The sequence below is a fragment of the Lathyrus oleraceus genome, chromosome 5 (genome assembly GCF_024323335.1).
Source record: "Lathyrus oleraceus cultivar Zhongwan6 chromosome 5, CAAS_Psat_ZW6_1.0, whole genome shotgun sequence".
NCBI classification, from domain to species: domain Eukaryota; kingdom Viridiplantae; phylum Streptophyta; class Magnoliopsida; order Fabales; family Fabaceae; genus Lathyrus; species Lathyrus oleraceus.
This window is the reverse complement of record NC_066583.1, coordinates 333,084,647-333,104,496: the sequence shown is the minus strand read 5'-3', so window position 1 is coordinate 333,104,496 and position 19,850 is coordinate 333,084,647. Positions and strand designations below refer to the sequence as shown.

The 19,850-nt window shown below is 37.5% G+C and overlaps 1 protein-coding gene across 1 annotated transcript; it reads right to left on the bottom strand.

Annotated features, from left to right (window-relative positions):
• Positions 1-8,297: 8,297 nt before the first annotated feature.
• LOC127080495 (uncharacterized) lies at positions 8,298-9,556 on the bottom strand. Its single transcript, XM_051020805.1, has 2 exons — positions 8,926-9,556; positions 8,298-8,428 (listed from the first exon to the last, which is right to left on the bottom strand). The coding sequence occupies exons 1-2, from the start codon at positions 9,554-9,556 to the stop codon at positions 8,298-8,300; spliced, it is 762 nt and encodes a 253-aa protein (XP_050876762.1).
• Positions 9,557-19,850: the final 10,294 nt, after the last annotated feature.

Genomic DNA, 19,850 nt, shown 5'->3' with positions numbered 1-19,850 from the left:
ATTTAATGAAACCTGAGTCATATAGCAAGTCAAGACAACATTTTCTCGTATTGAAGAAGATTCCCTCTTTTGATTGTTCTACTTCAATGCCTAAGAAATACTCCAGGTTTCCTAAATATTTTATCTTCAACATGTTATCCAATGCTAACTTGGTTGAGTTGAAATCATTAAAATCACTACGAGCTAGAATTACTTCATCTACACATACTAACAATATAGTAAGAGATGATGAGCCATTTTTCATACAAAGAGAATGATCTGTAGTGGCTTGTTTATATTGATGCTGAATGAGGAATGATGTGAGCCTTTCATACCATATAATGCTAGCTTGTTTAAGCATATAAATGGATTTTACAAGCTTATATACTTGGTTAGGTTTAGTAGTAGTCGCACCTAGAGGGCTAAGCATGTAAACATCCTCATGAATGTCACCATGTAATAAGGCATGCATGCATGAAGCCAAAGCTATAATGGTTCTGACAGTTGTGAGTTTAGCAACTAGTGAGTAGGTTTCAAGGTAATCAAATTTAGTCTTACAAATAAGAGGGATGATAACTCACTCTTGAAGAAGTTTTGGTTGGTGGAATGAGTTGATCAGTAGTAGAGAAGATGCAAGATGTAAAGTATTGTTTGATGGAGAGTCATTTGTGGGGGAGTTGTGTGGGAAGTGTGTTGAGATAGGGCCATGTTGTTCAAATATATTTAGATCGTTTTCAACGTGTTCTGATATATTAGGAGGTTCTTGGTTTATAGATGCAGATTTGTCAATGATGGATGGAAAGTATGGCCATGAAGTAGATGAGGATGACATAGTGGGTTTGTTAGGTCAAATGTGTTCATGAAATATTACATTTTTAGAAAAATCACTTCATTGGTATGAAAAGCAAGTAAGACATAACCTTTCATGACATGTTTGTATCCTAAAAATATAGACTTCCTTGCCTTAAGGTCTAACTTGGTCCTTCAAACTGGGAGAGTTGAAGCATAACACAAGGAGTCAAAGAACTTGAAAAAGTTAGATTCAGGGAGTTTATTATGAAGGACTTGATATGGTGATTGTTGGTTAAGGATATGGGTTGGAACTCGATTGATAATAAAGGCTGTAAATTGAAGGGCATATGACCAATATGTTTTTGGATGTTTGGATTGGTACAAAATGGCTCTGCCTACATTTAACAAGTGATGGTGTTTTCTCTCGACTTGACCATTTTCATGAGGATTTTCAACACATGAACGTTAACGTAGCATTCCTTTAAATGTATAAAACTGATGCAACATGAACTCAGGTCCATTGTCTGATCGGATAGTTTTTGGTGTAATGTGAAATTGGGTAATAACCATATTTATGAAATTTTAGACCCGTGATAATGCTTCATATTTGGATTTCAAAAGAATGATTCATACAAAACGTGTGTGGTCATCAAGGAAAGTAAAAAAAATACTTGTGGTTGTGTATGGAAGATATAGATAAGGGTCCCCAAATATCAAAGTGTAAAAGTTCAAATTTGTGAGAAGTAATATGATTACTTAAATGATAAGATAATTTTATTTGTTTTGCCAAATGGAAAATGTCACAAGTAGCTTTAGACATTTTAGATATTTGTGCAATTCTCTTAGAGGACACATGACCTAATCTAAAATTCCATAAAGTAGATTTAGGAATTACAAAGTTTTGAAAATGTGGGGTAGGTAAGGGACCAGTAGTATGGCAGGTACTGGCTTGTGTTGGAGATTTGAGTTGAGGATCAATGTGGTGGCTAGAAGCTTGAGCTTAAGAATGAGTATCCTTTAAGTGAAATTTATACAAGCCATTATTTTTGCTACCCAACCCAATCATCCTCTTGGTATTCACTTCCTGCAAAATGCACTAGTTAGTAGAAAAAATAGCAGAGTATTTCAGATCTAGAGAGATTTTTGAAATTGAAATAAGGTTTAAGTGGAAATATGGTACTTATAAGACATGATTAAGATAGAAATAGAGGAAAACCTTATTTTACCAACATAGTTAACCAAAGTTCAATTACCATTAGGGAGTGTTATTTTGATAGGTTTGATTTTATAGTAAGATTTAAACATGTATAGAGAAGAACAAACATGATCATTAACACCTGAGTATAAGATCCATGTATGAGAAGTTATAGTTGAATGAGAAATGGTATTGCATACAATACCTGAGATTGGATCAACATGGTTGGAACTAGAGAAAACCTGATTGGTAATTGAAGTAGAAATTGATGGTGATGTGTGTGAGTTCTGAAGCAGATTCATAAGTTGTTCATAGTGAGCCTGAGAAATAGGCAGCTAGTTACTTGCATGAGAAGCAACTTGAGGTTCATCATCTGGTTGAGATGAAGGAGTGGGTTCAACCTGAGTTGCAATGACATAAGACTTATTTTTGTTGAAGTTGGGATGGCCATGATTCTGATAGCAAAAATCAACTATGTGGCCAATTCTATTATAAAATATGCACACTCTAGGAGAATTATTGGTGTTATTGAAACCACATTTATGCTTAAAATATGATTTATGTGCAACATTTACCAAAATAAGATTATCTACAACAATGGTGAATTAAAAAAATAATATATGCAATTAAGTGATGGCAAGGGATCCATGAACAATACATAAGTTCTAACAACAGAGAAAGTGGCATTCAATCCGGTGAGGAATTGAATGGCTTGTTCTTCAAGTTTGTATTCTTGAGATTTCTTAAGAACATTGTGTTTACCATGAAAACTTGTAAACAACTGTTGATCTTCCAAAGTACTATATTTGGTTACTTACATGATCGATCAGATTGATCCTAGGACATGTGCTAACTGTTTTTAAAGGTGAATTCTAATGAACATAAACACTTCGACAGTGTTCATACCAACAATAATTCGTTAAAGGATTTAATGAAAATATAAAATGAAAGAGGACAAAAAGAATGTTGTAAATCGAAAGTAAATGGCAGTAAAGATAAACTTCTGGGTAAAAGTAAAATTCTGGAAATAAAGAATTGATTAAATTACTCAAAGTAAAAAACAATGGTGTAACATCAAACGTACATTTCTCAATTTAGTCTTTCTTTGCACCCGGATACTTTGGTAAAATTGACAAATTTTGTACACACTTAAACACACACGATCCTAACACTAAGACCTCTTATTTATACTAATCGAAATAACCGCTTCTAACGACCTTTCCACCAAATAGAGACAAGTGGCGATTTGCATGCATGTAACTATCCACTATGCTCCACGTGTATTTTCAACAGTTTAGATAAAGACAAAAGTTCCCTCCTTTATTTGAATTTGGATCCCTCGTCGAACCATAACTAGTGACGTCTCTGTCAAAAAACACCTTAAACTACTAAAAATATTTCTAACTCCATGCAACATCTTTACCCTTGTACCAAGGCATCTTCGACTAGAACTTCAAATGCATAGTTTTATCGAAACATTTTCACAGGAAACTTTATTCTCTTAATTTATATGGGCGTTGAAATTGGGAGCTAACAAATTGCCCCCCCCCTCCCCCTCCAAATGTCATTTTCGATATTCCGAAAAAAGACATTTTTTGAGAATATGGTTTGATGCCTTGAACAATTGTTGCATGTTACCAATGCCACAATGTTACAAAACCTTTCAGTTTCTTCCAGGTTGCTGGTGACGTCAGCACCATCATTACCCTCTTCCTAACATGTATTTTCAGCCCATACCCAAATCTTTTTAATCATCATGTTTCCTAGACTCTAGGAGATCATGGGATTAGGCATTAATTGCCACTGTTCCACTATGTAATCCTAGAGAGACACATGTCCCACTCACTTGTCAACTATTAATACTGATTTGAACCGTTTCTCTTTCAAAAACTTATAAAAGGCGCACTTCTTACTCATTTCTCTTTTTTACGCTTCCTGAAAACCTCAAGCACTTAAACTTTTCATCTTCCTCCACACAAAAAAAAACTTAAAACAAAACCTAGATTTTCTTCAAACTCTCAACAACAATGGCTACTTCCATCAAAGCTTCGAAAGAGACCACCAAAGCTGCTAAGGTTTCTATCAAATTCACAAAGGTCCCAACAATACATTCTTGAACCCAGGATGCAGAACAACAGAAAATCTATGAATCTCAGGTAATTATTCTTGTTACCATTTCTGGAAAAACTAACGCATTACTTGGACCTTTGCTTGATTTAAATATTGATCCTAGCAAACTTAGGGATTTCTTCCCCACTTACCACAAATGAAAACCCATAGGACAATCCAAAAAACTTAGGGCTAGCACTACCGAGGAACCTCAATCATCAACAGATGAACCCATAGACCTTAGATTCATGAATAATGGTTTAGAGTTTTCCGTGCAACCCCTTCATTTAAATATTCAACTGATTACATAATCTGGCTAAACAAAATAGATAAAGCCAAAGCCCAAACCTAGAAAAATATGGGAATCTATGACTTAATCATGTTGTTGAAGGTAGGATTAGAGTATAGTTTATCCTTATTAGTCTTTTCTTTGTACTTCTGGGATAGAACCCACTATACCTTCCACCTTCCTTGTGGAATGGTTACACCCACTCTTTTCAACATAGCCGCTATCACAGGGCTAAAACCGATTGGACACACCTACGACCCAGATAGAGACTCTGAGGATTCCATTGCCTTCTCAACTTCTAGGGAAGCTTATTCACCCATAGAGCCCATTATCATAATAAGGACATTGAAACCATCTCCGATGTGGAACATACTGCCTTCCTGGCTTTATTGTTATCCCACTGCATTTTTTGCTCGAAATCACTGCAGGTTGCCAAGAAATATCTTACTCTGGTGAACCAACTACATGCTGGTCATGACGTTTGTTTGAGCGAAATGATCTTGGCCAACCTCTACGAATCCTTAAGTGATGGTGTTACCCAACTAAAAAACTTAGGAGAAAAGGGAAATCTCCTCCTTTCTGGACCTTTCTGGATATTACAACTCTGGTTAAATGCCACCTTCAAGGCAAGCCTTCCCAGCAAAGGCCTCATTGAGGAAGACTCTAAAAAAGTGAAGAATGAGAGGGTATAAGGAGTTCATTTGGCTCAACTGACACCAAATGATGAAGGAAAATCCCTTCGACCTACATTCATGAGCTACGTCATGATGTTTGCAAGACGCCATGAGTTCACGTTGAACATGGCCCCATTTGCATCCATAATGTATGGTTCAGCATGGTTCAGAAGACCTTTTCCATCTCCTGCCAAGAAACAAGAGACAAAATCCCTTCTACTTTGGAAAGCCTTTCTAACCCCAAAACTTATAACCCTCAGGTTACACCCGTCGAAGATCCAGGTTACCTTAATTGCTTATCAACCCAACCTTGTGGCTCGACAGTTTGGATTAGTTCAGGCTCTCCCAAAGTGTGTTTATGACAAGAAAAGTAATCTCCTTCTTTACAACGCAATTCACAATGAAGCCACTATTGTCAAACAGATAGCTCGATATACTGGTAGAACATACCTTGCTCTAGTTAAATTCGAGCCATGCTTCCTCTGCACTCCAGAGTTTGAGAAGTGGTGGTCGAAATACTATGCTGAAGAACTTTATGATGTTTCTTCATTTACTCAACATATTACTAAAGTTGTCCTCTCTGTGAAGGAAAAAGTCAAGAAAGGTACTTACACACACATCAAAGAAATTCAGGCTTTCCAAAACTACTTTGAAAATTCCTATAGGCCCGATGATCTTAGTCGAACCATTCGCGATGAAACTGTCACACTAAAGGAATTTTTTTCAAAGAAAATGGAGAGTTTAAAAATCCCTTCGTACGTTCCTCCTGAGAAACACTATGAAATGGATTTCAAAACCCATCCTCTTAAGTTTCCTCAACTGCCAAATGCTGATTTTGGAGTGGCCCTTGCCCCTCCATTCCCAGATTGGTTCATCTGTGGGGATTCTATAAAAATCCTTTGACAAAAATCACAGAAAAAAGCCCAACGTGTGGTTGCGACTAAGCATACTTTAGACAGTTTCAAAGGGCATCTTCATATAGGAATCGAAGATGTTCGCATCGAATCAGATATATATGAAGGCGTGGAGTGGAAGGCCTTTTCGAATCAAATATCTTATTAGGATATTCACTCTTGACTTGTAGTAATTGCTTCATTTCATTTCTTTTAGCTATCAGAGTTCCACCTAGGAAACCAACAACCAAGAAGTTGGTCGAAGAAAAAGCTGAGGGTGGCAGCAAGGCCATTAAGGTACATCTTTACTTTGCCCCTTACTTTTTGTTATATATAATGGTATCTCTAATACTTCGATTTTTTGATTCAGGGTGCTCGAAATCCCCCTACTCCTCAGAAAATCAAAACGAGAGCAGCTGCAGTTCCTGTGGTGATAGAGTCAAATGAAGAGGATCTTTATCCCGTCCTAGATCTGTCTCACAAGAAAAGAAAAAGACAAACAAATGCCACTGAAGCCTCGAGCCATCCTCAGGCTAAGGCTGCCAGAGTTATAAAATGCCCCGCTGCTCTCACCATTCGAGAGCCTAATCCTAAAGATATGTCGAAGATAGCAGCGACACTAGGCAAAAGTGACAACTCTAATCCTGGAGTCGAAGGGAACAAAGTAAAAATCATACATTACTTTGTTGTTTGTTTTTGTTTTTTTCTTCTTTGTTCCCAACAGCAGGCAAATCTTCTTCTATAATAGATGTCCTCAACAATGCCGGCGAACCCACCTATCGACTATCATCAGAGAAAAGCTCAATGAGTGAAATCCACCAACCCATTGCTGGAGGGCTTGATACTTCGCCATAAAAAACCCCCTACCCAACACTCTCACACAAGTGGTTCTTATCACGAAGATGACTTAGGTCAAGAAACCCAAGTTGAGGTGAACATAGATGCCATGGTGGTGGAAGAAGAAGTCCAAGCTGGAAATGTTTCTGAAGGCGATTCACCTAATGTCGAAGGTGCAGTGATGACCCTCAAGGAGGAAATGACGACCAAGATGAGGAGGTAGGAGAAAAAGAATAAGAAGAAGTCGAAGAGCCGCCGATATTCGACGATGTTCCTGATGATGAGGAGGAGCTTGAGGGCCAAGAAGACAATGGTGAGCGGGGCCAGGGTGAAATAAATGAAGGATGACCTAAGGGACAAACTCCTACAACCCCTACAACTGAAGCTATTCTTGAGGGAATTAGAGCTTCTAGAAGAGAAACTGGGGGTGTGTCTTTAGAGGAATTAGCAACTCTAAAACAGATCCAACCCCTTGAGTATCTGAAGGCTATGTTGAGTCGAAGAGAAAGCTCATCTGAAAGAATTCTTATCACTTCTACAACCTCCGAGGATCAATCTTCGAGTAGACCCGCGAATGAGGCACTCTAAAAAATTAAAGAGAAAATCTTTAAGGGTGACTTATTCCTACTCTTGTTGGCTGATCCTTCTGCTCCCTTATCTTTGAAGGCTCTCCTCATCCAAGTTAATATGTTGGATGTTTCTCCTGAAGTTGCCAATATCATTTTGGAGTTGGGTACCATGATAGAACAAGTTGCCGAAGATAATAAGTTGCTTCCCTAAATTACAAAAGAAATCGAGCAGAAAATAGGTGCTGAAGCCGCTGCTTGGGATGCAACTAGTGAATCGACCAACAAGGCACTAGAAGTAGAGAAGACGGAGAAGAAAAACCAGGAAGAGATCGAAAACCATGATCGTGACGTTGCCTCTTGGGAGGCGCAAATAAGGGAACTTCAGGCCAAGATCACTGATGCAAAGAAATGCAGAGATGAACTCTTAAAGTTCGATGATGCTTCCATGGCTAAGGAACTAGATTTTGGCTTGGAGTTTGTCGAAAAAGTGAGTAAACTAGAGGCAGAACTCGCGATTCTTCGGTCGAAACGACCTATGTTTGAGAAACGTCTGGAGCTTCATAAGACAAAATACCTCCATATGAAGAATCATCTCCCATTTTAACTTTGGTCTCCTTATCATCATTTATTTTTTAATGACTTTTGGTTTTACTTGTATTGATTATTAGCCCTTTGGGCCCTTGTAACGAATTCCATCCATATTGGCAATATTTTACATTACCATGTTGGCTTCAACTTATTTTAATGAAATTACTCGTTTATTATTCTTATCTCTTGGAGCGCTGGCTTATATTTTTTCAAATATTTTCCATTTACTCTTAAAAATCTTTTGTCTCTACTAAGTTTTTCAATCTCATAAGCACTGTTAGAGAAAACTTGCAGAATTTGAAAAGGGCATTCCCATTTGGGAGACCATTTCCCTAGAGCCATATCCTTTCGATCCATTGGAATGATAACTTTCTAAACCAAATCTTCAGGAGAAAATGTCTTAACTTTAATCTTCTTATTATAAGCATTCTCTACTCTCTTCTTCTGCCTTTTCAATAATTCCAAGGCATTTAATCTCTCTTCATCTAGACCAACTAACTCATCTAGCATCATGTTCCAATATGATTGTTATGGAATTTCATGATGCCTCTGAATCCTTATTGATTGTAGGTAAATGTCTAATGGAAAAACTTCATCATGGCCAAAGGTCAGTCGAAATAGGGTCGAATTAGTGGCTTTCTTGGGATAGGTCTGACATGCCCACAAAATCTGATCTAAAGTTTTGTGCCAATTTCTAGGTTTCTTCCCTACATGTTTCTTGATCAAACCAATTACCACCTTATTTGATGCTTCGACCTGACCATTAGCCTGAGCATAATATAGTGTAGACATTAAAAATTTAAAACTCATTTCCTTAGCAAATTCTTGCATCTTTCGACCAGTAAATATTGATCCTTGATCCGTTGTAATGGTCTCTAGGATCCCAAATCTGTAAATGATGTGTTTCTGGATAAATTCAATCACATCTTCTTGGCACACATTTGGCAAAGGTATAACTTTGATCCATTTTGTAAAATAATCAATGCCAACCAAGATATACCTATGATTCTTAGATGATGGTGGTTTACTCTTAAGATTCTTTTGCCTCTACTAAGTTCTTCGATCTCATAAGCCCCGTTAGAGAAAACTTGCAGAATTTGAAAAGGGCCTTCCCATTTGGGAGACAATTTCCCTAGGGTTCTATCCTTCCAATCCATTGGAAGGATAACTTTCCAAACCAAATCTTCAGGAGAAAATGTCTTAACTTTAATCTTCTTATTATAAGAGTTTTCTACTATCTTCTTCTGCCTTTTCAATAATTGCAAGGCATTTAGTCTCTCGTCATCTAGATCGACTAACTCATCTAGCATCATGTTCCAATATGATTCTGATGGAATTTCATGATGCCTCTGAATCCTTATTGATTGTAGATAAATTTCTACTAGTAAAACTGCATCATGGCCAAAGGTCAGTCGAAATGGGGCCGAATTAGTGGCTTCCTTGGGAGAGGTCTGACATGCCCACAAAATCTGATCTAAAGTTTTGTGCCAATTTCTAGGTTTCTCCCCTACATGTTTCTTGATCAAACCAATTACCACCTTATTTGCTGCTTTGACCTGACCATTAGCCTGAGCATAATATGGCGTAGACGTTAACAATTTGAAACCCATTTCCTTAGCAAATTCTTGCATCTTTTGACCAGTAAATATTGATCCTTGATCCGTTGTAATGGTCTCTGGGATCCCAAATCTGTAAATGATGTGTTTCTGGATAAATTCTATCACATCTTCTTGGCCCACATTTGGCAAAGGTATAACTTCGATCCATTTTGTAAAATAATCAATGCCAACCAAGATATACCTCTGATTCTCAGATGATGGTGGTTGAATTTCCCCAATCAAATCTAAAGCCCAACCTCTAAAAGGCCAAAGTTTGACTATAGAGTGTAGTTCGCTCGCAGGGACATGTTGTATGCCTGCATGAACCTGACACTCTTGGCATCCTTTGGCGAATTCGACGCAGTCTTTTAACTTAGTGGGCCATTACATCCCTTGGCGAAATAATAACCATTTCATCTTATGGCCAACTTGGTGCGCCCCACATGCCCCACTATGGACAGTCGAAAGGGCTAAGTATGCCTCTGATTCACTAAGACATTTAAGCAAAACTCCCTCTGGAGTCTTTTTGAAAAATTCCATCCATAAAAGAACATAACTTAAAGCTTGATGCATGGTTTTTCGATCAGTAGACACCGTTGGATTCTGTAAATACTCCATTATCGGTTTCCTCTAATCTTCGTCTATCAGTCTATCTATTGCCAATATTTCGAAGCTTTTTTTATCAGCGTATCCCATCTCTGTCCTTTCCAAGTTTGATGGGGCTAATCTGGTCGACACAACTCTTCCTTTGACTTCGATGACTTTTTGCAAATTTTCTTTTGAAATTTTATACCCAGGCGCAATTTGAGCCAAATCATTGGCCACTTGATTTTCCAATCGAGGTATGTGTCGAATATTATTCATCTCGAATCTTTTCAACAATCTAATGGCTATTATGAAGTACATGATGATATTATGTTTCACACACTTGTAATCTTTTGTGATCTTTTCTATAACTAACTCAGAGTCACCCATTATTTCGACTCGAGTTGCCCCCAATTCCAACAATATCTCAAGTCTGGCTATGAGAGCTTCATATTCAGCCTCATTGTTCGAGCAGAGGCCCTCCATTTTATACTTGAATTTTGTTGGAATTTTATTTAGAGAAATTATTAGAACTCCTATGCATGTGCCATCTTTATGACTAGACCCATCAAAGTACAACTTCTAGGGTTCTAATTCGAGGTAGTCAAGTGCATTCTCAGTTATGAAGTGGTCAACTATAAAGTCTGCCACCACTTGTCCCTTAACAACTTTTAATGGCATATAAATTAAGGAATATTCAGTTAAAGCTAATGCCCATTTTCCAATTCGATTGTGCAAAATTGGCTTAGACAACATATATTTAATAACATCGAAGTGAGATGAAACATAAACATCAACAGGTTTTATATAATGCTTCAACTTCGTACAAGAAAAATAGAAGCATAGACACAATTTTTCAACTATGTTATACCTAGTTTCTGCATCATTTAAGACCCTACTGAGATAGTAAATGGTTTTTTCGACGCCATTATCATCCTCCTGAACCAACATGCTCCCCAAAATCTTGTTAGATGCAGATATGTACAATCTCATACTCCTATTCCTAGAAGGTGGTGTCAAAATTGGTGGATGACTCAGGTAATCTTTGATTTTGTCGAAAGCTTTTTGTTGAGCCTACCCCCATTTGAATCCTTCCTTTTTAAGTCAAAGCAAAGGAGAGAAGGCTTGTGTTTTTCCGCTAAGGTTCAAGATGAATCTCCTCAGGAAATTGATCTTGCCCAGTAGTGACTGCAATTCCTTCTTCGTTAATGAAGTTTTCTCCTCCATTATGGCCTTGGTCTTATTCTGGTTTATTTCGATTCCCTTGTTGTGGACCACAAAGCCTAATAAATCCCCTGCCTGCACACAAAAATCACATTTGAGAGGGTTCATTTTTAGACCATATTTTCTCATCTTTTCAAAAGATAGTCGAAGATGGCCTATATGTCTCTTCCCTGAAATATACTTAACAACAATATCATCGATGTAAATTTGCATAAAAGTCTCTTTGAAATCATGGAAGATCAAATTGATTGCTCTTTGGTATGTTGCCCCAAAATTCTTTAAGCCAAAAGGCATCATCACCCATTCATAGGTGCCTAAGGCTCCAAGTCATCGAAATGTTGTTTTTGGGACATCCTCTTCAGCAATGAATATCTGATTATATCCAGAATACCCATCGAGCATGCTAAGATACTCATGGCCCGTGGCAGAATCGACTAGCATCTCCGCCACGGGCATTGAATATTCATCTTTTGGTTTTACAGTGTTTAAATCTCTAAAATCTATGCACACCCTCAAAGTACCATTTTTCTTAATGACAGGTACAATATTGGCAAGCCATTCAACATACCTGGCGGTACAGATGAAATTACAACGAAGAAGCCTTTCGACCTCCTCTTAGATCTTTGAGAGAATTACATGTGCAAATCGCCTCAGATTCTGCTTGATGGGCTTTTTTCCAGACTTGATTGGAAACTTCAATTCGACCAGATCTATGCTCAAACCAGGCATCTCATTAATCCCACGCGAAACAGTCCTTGAACTCCTTCAGCAACTGGATCACTTCGACTTTGAGCTGAGGGCTGATATTGGTGCTAATGTAAGTTAGCCTTTTTGTCAACCCTTCTCCTAAGTCTATTTCCTCAAGTGGAGCTTGTGCCATCATCTTGATATTTGTTTTTAGCGAATCGGTCTCGAATCCCAAAGGCTCTTCATCATAGATAGCGTCGAGCCTCTGGCCTTGATCTTTGTCATGAACCTTATCAGGTGGTTCTGGATCAAAGTCCTATCCAGGACCTTTTTGGTGAAATTCCTTGTTGGCTTCGACAACCACGTTTTTTACTTCAGCCTCTAAGGCCGATTGTTGTGTGTTTCCGGCTATATAAGCCAGAATCCTTTTTAGTGCTTCGAACTCAGTCATCATCACCAAATTCGCTTCCCTAACCTGTTGGGTCGACTCCTAACGTTCTTATGTATCCAAAATCACCATTTCCAACTACTTCACGATCCCATTAAAAACCATTGGTGGGGTGTAGATACAAAGAATAGTAGGCATTATCATCCTAGAGTAAATACAAAGCTGGCCGGATCGCATGGAGGAATATTGGCCAAGTGTTTGTCGAACTGGTGCCTGTCAACATGATTGATAGGAGTCTTTAATTATCCTTGGTCTGCTTCTATGTTATCCACAATACCGTCGAGGCGCCATATGATGATTCTTTGGTGCATTGAGGATGGTACAACTCCAACTCCATGTATCCATCCACGTTCAAGTAGCAAGTTATAGTTGGCCTTTGTCTCCACAATCATAAACATTATTGACCTGCTGACAATTCCCACTGTTAACTCAACCTGGATTACTCCAAGGGTAGTACCCACCTTTCCTTCCTAGTTGGAAAGCACCATGTTATGGGGCTTGGCATTTGTGTCATATTTGCCTATTTTCCTCAACATGTGATGCGACATCAGATTCACCGTTGCACCGCAATATACCAAGATCTTGTTAATTGGGACATCTTCAATCTTCCCAGTAATAAAAATAGGCTTGAGATGTGTAAGACCCCAATTTTGACCCTAAGATCCCTCATGCATTCCCATCATAAGCATAAGCATTGGGATCATGCCTTGGCATCCTCCTTACCCCTTTTCATTGGGTTTGTTTTGGGAGAGATCACCAAGCATATTTTTGATTATATCATACTTGTATTTTATCATTTCACTAACTAAAATACCAAAATATGTCTTTGCATCTATCTAACTCTTTTGTAGGTAGGGCATGATCTCATTGATTCATTGATCACATCTAGGGTTTGAGACCCTCATGAACTAATAGCACAACCAAGAATTGATTCAAGAATGTTTATGAACATTATATATGGGTCCCAATGTTCTCTAGATATTATATTGATCAAGTTTTCTTCAAGAGTTCGAGGGTGATTAGCCTTGAAAACCCTAGTTTGACTGGGTATCTTGAGTAACTTCTCCAACAAGCTATCTCACCAATTGATCAAATTTCTCAAGGTACACTTCAAATTACATCATCTTATGCATATATTATCTACCATGAGCCAAGAAAGTCAAGAGAATTGGAAATTAGCAAGTTGGTTGATGGTGGTTGGCCAGATGAATTCATCTAATCAAAACTGGGTCTCCCTAGACCCTATCTCCTACAATTTTCACCATATGAAAATGTTTACAATATACAACTTACTCTAAATGACATTCCAAACAACTTTTATGTTGAGACCTAGAGCTAGTTTTTCTTGGAAAATCATTTTCTAGGTTGAAACATTATAGGTCATTTTGTCTAAACCCTAATTTGAAAGTCAAATTCCCAAGGCCATAACTTCCTCAATTTTTATGAGATGAAAGATTTACAAGTTGTAAAATCAAATTCAATGTGTCTACTTCAGCTTTTATCTTTGGAGTAGGAGCTAATTCAACTTTTTTGAGCATGTGATATGAGGCTACATTATAGGTCACTTTTGACCTATACCATTGATCAGGTGATTTTTCCAAACTTCAAAAATTCATAACTCTATCATTTCTAATTCAAATGACATGAAATTTGTGACCATTTTTAAGGTCTTTGAGAGAGATACAACTTTGATGAAGACACCTTTCTCATTTGAAGCACCTATAAAAAGTTAAGCAAGATGGAATATTGAGACATATGGCTTGACACTTAGAAAATTTTTGATATGTCAAAATTTTCCAAACTTCCACCTCAAATTTCTCCAAGTTACAAGCTCCAAATTAAAAAGTTTTCAACATAAAACTTGTTCCTCTTGATCTCTCCTTTCCAAAGAGCTCAAATTCATTCATTTTGGATGAGAAATGCATAGGATGCGCATGGCTTTAACAGACTGATATCATTTGGCATGGATTCAACTTCAAACAACAATGAACAATTGGCTTGCATTCCAAGCTAGCTCCCACACATATGAACATTCATTTTGGACTTCAAGCTATCATTTCATGGGCCTATGCGCGCCCATGCACCATGCTTTCATCATTTTCCAAATTTGGAAGGTTGAAAAGAGTGTGCAAATATCACATGGATTTGGCTATATATACAACTGCATTTGTTCAGAAAACACACACACATTGCACCAGCTTTGAATCCCCATTGAAAACCCTTCACTCTAAGAGGATAACCCTGATAAATTCATTTGAATTTGAGCTTGAATCTCCACTGTTTTGGAATTCAATTCTCCAGGAGTCCATTGCTTCTAAACCTTTCCATTCCTCTCCTGCAAGCAAGTGAAGTGAAGCCAAGCACAATTCAGATCAAGATCTAACAAGCTCAGACCTCCATTGAAGGTAATTTGCAGAAATCTTAAACTCTTCGATTCTCTCAATTTATTGCTCAATTCCATTGATTCTTGAGTTGTTTGAAGTCCTACCAATGTAGGCAAGAAGATTGAGTTGCTTTGAGGCCAAATCGAAGCAACTCAGATCATGAACCTCATTTTTCAGTTCCACATATCTTTTAATATATTTGGAATTGGAGGTCATATTCGTGCCCAGTGATGTTTTTTCTTTAAGATCATGTCCCTGTTTTGAATTTTGGTGATGGTTCATGTTGACCAGTCCGGTGGAGCTCGTCGGAGAAGACAACCGGAGCTCTGGCTCCAGTGATGATGTGTCTTGAGTCTGAGCCATGGGATCCATCTTCCATGTTTTAATCTTAACCGTCCCTTGTGAATACCATGAGTACAGCGCGTTTGACTAAGGAACACATGGAGCACCCGTTTTGGATCATCAGATCTGCCACCTCAATTAATGAGGGAGATCTGATGGTCCACGTATTTTTGGATTTTCTGAATTTCATTTTAATTCCATTTCTTCAATAATTCATAATAAATTTAATATTGATCAAAAAAATATGAGACTTTCACCAAAAATTTCCAAAAAATTTTCTCTTTCATATTCTAAATTAAAATTATTTTTTGGATCATTATTAATATTTTTCATGAATTAATTGATTTTTCATTTGTTTTTAATTGTTTAAAAACATTTTTAAATGTCCAAAAATTATGAATTTTTTTCTCCAAGGTCCTTTGACCTTGTTTGACCTATGATAAATCTCATGGCCATTTATTTGGTGTTTTGATGAGATTTTAGGATTTGGACAAAACATATTTAAATTTAATGCATTATTTTACTATTTTTAATTGAATAAATGCCATTTTAATCATGTTGACCATTTGTATTGACTTAATTGAGTTTAATTGTTTGTTGTTGGGCCTTGGTCAAGGTCGATTTGACTTTGTCAAGTTAATATCATTGGATTTAGGGGATTGATGGAATGTACATTCCATCTCCCAAAATGAATGAATGATATTAATTTGGTAAAAGTCCTCATTTGACCAATTTGTGATCTCATTCACCCCTTTCCCTCTTCATCTAATTCCCCTTCTTCATCCATTCATTTCCAATTGGCCAATGACATCTCAAAGTCCTAATGCTAGCTGATTGAAAGATTAACATAAGTATGGATGAGATTAGGCCCCACCTTTTTCATATTTTTGTGTGTGGTATGTTTAAAGAGCATAGTTCTTAATACTATGTCTCCAACATGCATTAACACCAAAATTCTATTGTCCGGCCTCAAATAGTTATGACTTCTACATAAGTCCAATTACGATTGCTTAACATAGCGCTAAATTTGTGACATAAAAGGCATAAGCATTCTAGTTAGTGAGATTGTAAGTCTCCCCTCTTCCATGGTATTGTGTGAAAACTTGGCCTTCTTTCCTTCCTTTGGAAGATGTTTTGGTTCAAGGATCCATGCTTGTGGCAAGTGGGTTGAGTGTTCTCCAAAGGATGTCTTGAAATCAAAAGCAAAACAAAATTAACTTCTAACTTACTAACCATTAACTTTTACTTTCAAGCTTTCACTTTAATGCGATTTACTTTTAGCACTCTATTATCATTTGCCATTATACATATCATTCTGATTGTTTATGTTAAGGTAATTTTCACTTTGTCCATTTGGACCATATTATGTGATATTATTTTGTTTGTGTATACCTTGTTTGCTTGTATGGTCTATGACCATTAATGTACATAATAACAACAAAAACCCTAAAACACTTTTGAGTGGATTGTTGGTTTGATCTTGCCCAATTGGACTTAGAACTTAGGCAACATTCCTTTGCTAACGGACTTGGCCAATGCCAATTTGTTGAAGACTCAAGTGCTTGCAAATTTAAAATTCATCTGATACATCATTCTAGATTCTCCAGATTCATCTACAACATTGATCATTGCTAAGCTGTTATGTAGAACCTGTGACTTGTGGAATTCATCTGTCGCATGGGCTATTTTGAAGAAGATCATTGAAGTGGATGAGCTTGGATGAGGCCATCTTTATTTGATGCCTTTGCTCTTCAAGATTGATATAAATGTGCATATGTGTGTTGCTGGATTCTGAAAAGTCCAAGGGAATTCTGGGTTTCTATTGACATACTTGTTTATTGGATTGCTACCCATTTGGTCAGATCTTTTCAACTTTAAACTTTTAAATTTTGTGCATAGGATAGTCTCTTCATCTTCTCTCCATTTCTTTAATTTCAAAATCTCTCCCTCCATTTTCAAAATCTTCTTTGTGTGAACTACTTTGTTCTAAACTTTGACCACTTTTGCAAAAGATAGAAACTTTGGCCTTATGCCATTGCATTTTCAAACTTATTTTCTCAAATCAAATTTGTAAATGAACTTAACTATACTTGACTTAAACTTTCAAAAAGCCAAAAATAAATCACTCATTCAAATCATTTTTAGGACATTGTGCCTTTCAAAACTTAAATTTTTGTTAAAACCATCACACTCATTTTGAAATTTGTAGCATAAACTACGAGGTTTTGATCCCTCATTTTTATGTTGGTACGTAGGCACAAGACCGAAGGTCTTGTCAAACACAAAAATATAATTAATGAATTCTCTTCTCATCCCCCCATTCTATTTGTTTGTAAACATCACTTTGTACAAAATACATATGCACACAAAAAGGGCTCCCTAGGAGTACCTAGGACACTTTGGGTGCTAACACCTTCCCTCTATGTAACCAACCCCCTTAGCTGTGATCTCTGACTTTTATTAGTTTTTATTTGAAAACTTCTTACCTAATTGGGTTTTGTTCGTACTTTTTCCCTTTTCCCTCGAAAATAATAAAAGCGCGGTGGAGACTCTTGTTAATTGATCTCTAGCTTGTCAATAGCTTGATGATCATGAATTTCCCGCTACAAGATGACTCTGCATTGCCTCATCTGGTCTCTCGAAGAAAGGATTTTTCTCCTCTACGCAACCATTGTTCATTACATAATAGCACACTGGTCTGTGAGCGGCCATTTCCCTTTCTATGATGATGTTAGTGTCTTCGAACTCTATTATCTAGTCGAATTCTCTGGGAAGCACTGATACCACACCAACTAAGATATCCAGTGAGGGCTTTGACCCAGAGTCGAAGTCATCCATTAGCATTTAGTATGCGGCCACCATTCAATCATATTTCTCTTTGCCTGCCTCTACCAGAGTGTTAAACTTTCCTTTGACAAAACTTATTTCCTTTTTTCCTTCTTCCTGGCAGACAGATTGGTGCTGGATTCAGCTTTTTCCTTTTCTCCAGTCTCCCTCTGTGCTCTCGTCCTTCTATGTTCCCTTCTTCACTAAGCCTTTGTCATGAAATTTTTCCCTTTGTAGTTTTCAGAGATGTGGGATGTTTTTCTGGAAGATTGGAATTCCTTACGGTATGCCAGTGATGAACCTCTGTCTACTTCGAATTTTTTCCATTTTCCTTGGCCACGTTTTCTGCCCTCAACTGGCTTCACCCATTTTCCATTTTAAGCCTCAACATTGGGCTTGAAGGAGATAGGTTTAGCAGTGGGACCCATTCGTTTTGTTTCATCAATTTGACTGAAATTATCAGCAATCTCTTTTGTTACTATCATCAAGTTGGAATCTTCAGTGACCCTGGTATCGAAACCATCAGTGGTTCCGTTGGTGAAGCTTTCAACGACTTTCTTTATAAAGTTCTTGAGGAATTCCTGGTCAAGATGCTCAGAGACCCTAACCATGACAACTTTGTTGACGAAGTCCTTAGTAACTTCGACCATGGTGATGGTGTGGTTCAAGTCATCAGCAACTTTGACCATATTGACTTCATCTGGCTCTGTGTAGTGGGCATCATCAACTTGTAGAGGGTCAGAGTCAATTTTCATTTGGCTTTTGGGTTTGTCCCTGAATTTGAGTCTTCCTTCTTGAATAACATTCTGGACAAGATCCCTGAAAAGAAAATATTGAGACGTTTTATGACCCAGAAAATTATGGTACTTACAAAACCCTCTTTTCTTTCTTTGTTCCAAATGAGGCATTTTAGCACCGGGAGGCACTATCATTTGAACATCCTTAACAAACAAATCGAAGATTTCGTCACATTTTGTAATGTCGAATGTGTTAGTTTTCTTAGGAAATTTGTCATTCTTTTCTTGTTTGATAGGGGTTTTTCCATTCGACGGGGCCAAGACCTTACAAGAATAAGGTGGCCCTTGTTTCAACTCAGCAAGGTCGATTTCATTTTCGTTGAAGTCTAAAGACTCATTATTGGATCCTTCATCATCATTACTGAATTCGACGTAGGCCACTCTTTTATTCTTATTTTCTCTAGCCTTTTCTTCCTTCAAGCGTTCTAATTGTCGAACCCTATCATCCAGTCGGGCCATATCTCTCAAATACTGGGTGTCTAACTTTTTCCTAATAGAATAATCAAGGCCCCCAGCGGCCATTTCGACCAACTCATGCTCTGATACCTGTGTAAAACACCTATCTTTAAGCAATCGAAATATATTTAGATAATCATCAATTGGCTCAGTGAATTTTTGTTCAATACTGGCCAATTCCTTCAGACTTATCTTTATTTGCCCCATGTAAAACAGCTCATGGAACATTCTTTCTAACTGATTCCAAGTGTGGATCGAATTTTGTGGCAAGGTTCTAAATCGCGTGAAGGCATTCTTCGTGAGAGAACTTGGGAAGTACTTTATCCTAAGGTTTTCGTTGTTCGATATGTCTCCTACCTCTATTATATACCTAGCCACATGTTTGACAGTGGATTCAGTGGTATCCCTAAAAAACTTAGTAAATTTAGGAATTTTCGTTCTAGGGGGTATATCTATCTGTAGGATATCTTTCGACAAGGGTGATGTATAATTTGGCATTCGAAGGACAAAATTCACCCCATTTCGTGCCATAATCCTTTCGACCATAGCTGCCAGATTGTTATCTACTGCCATATCAT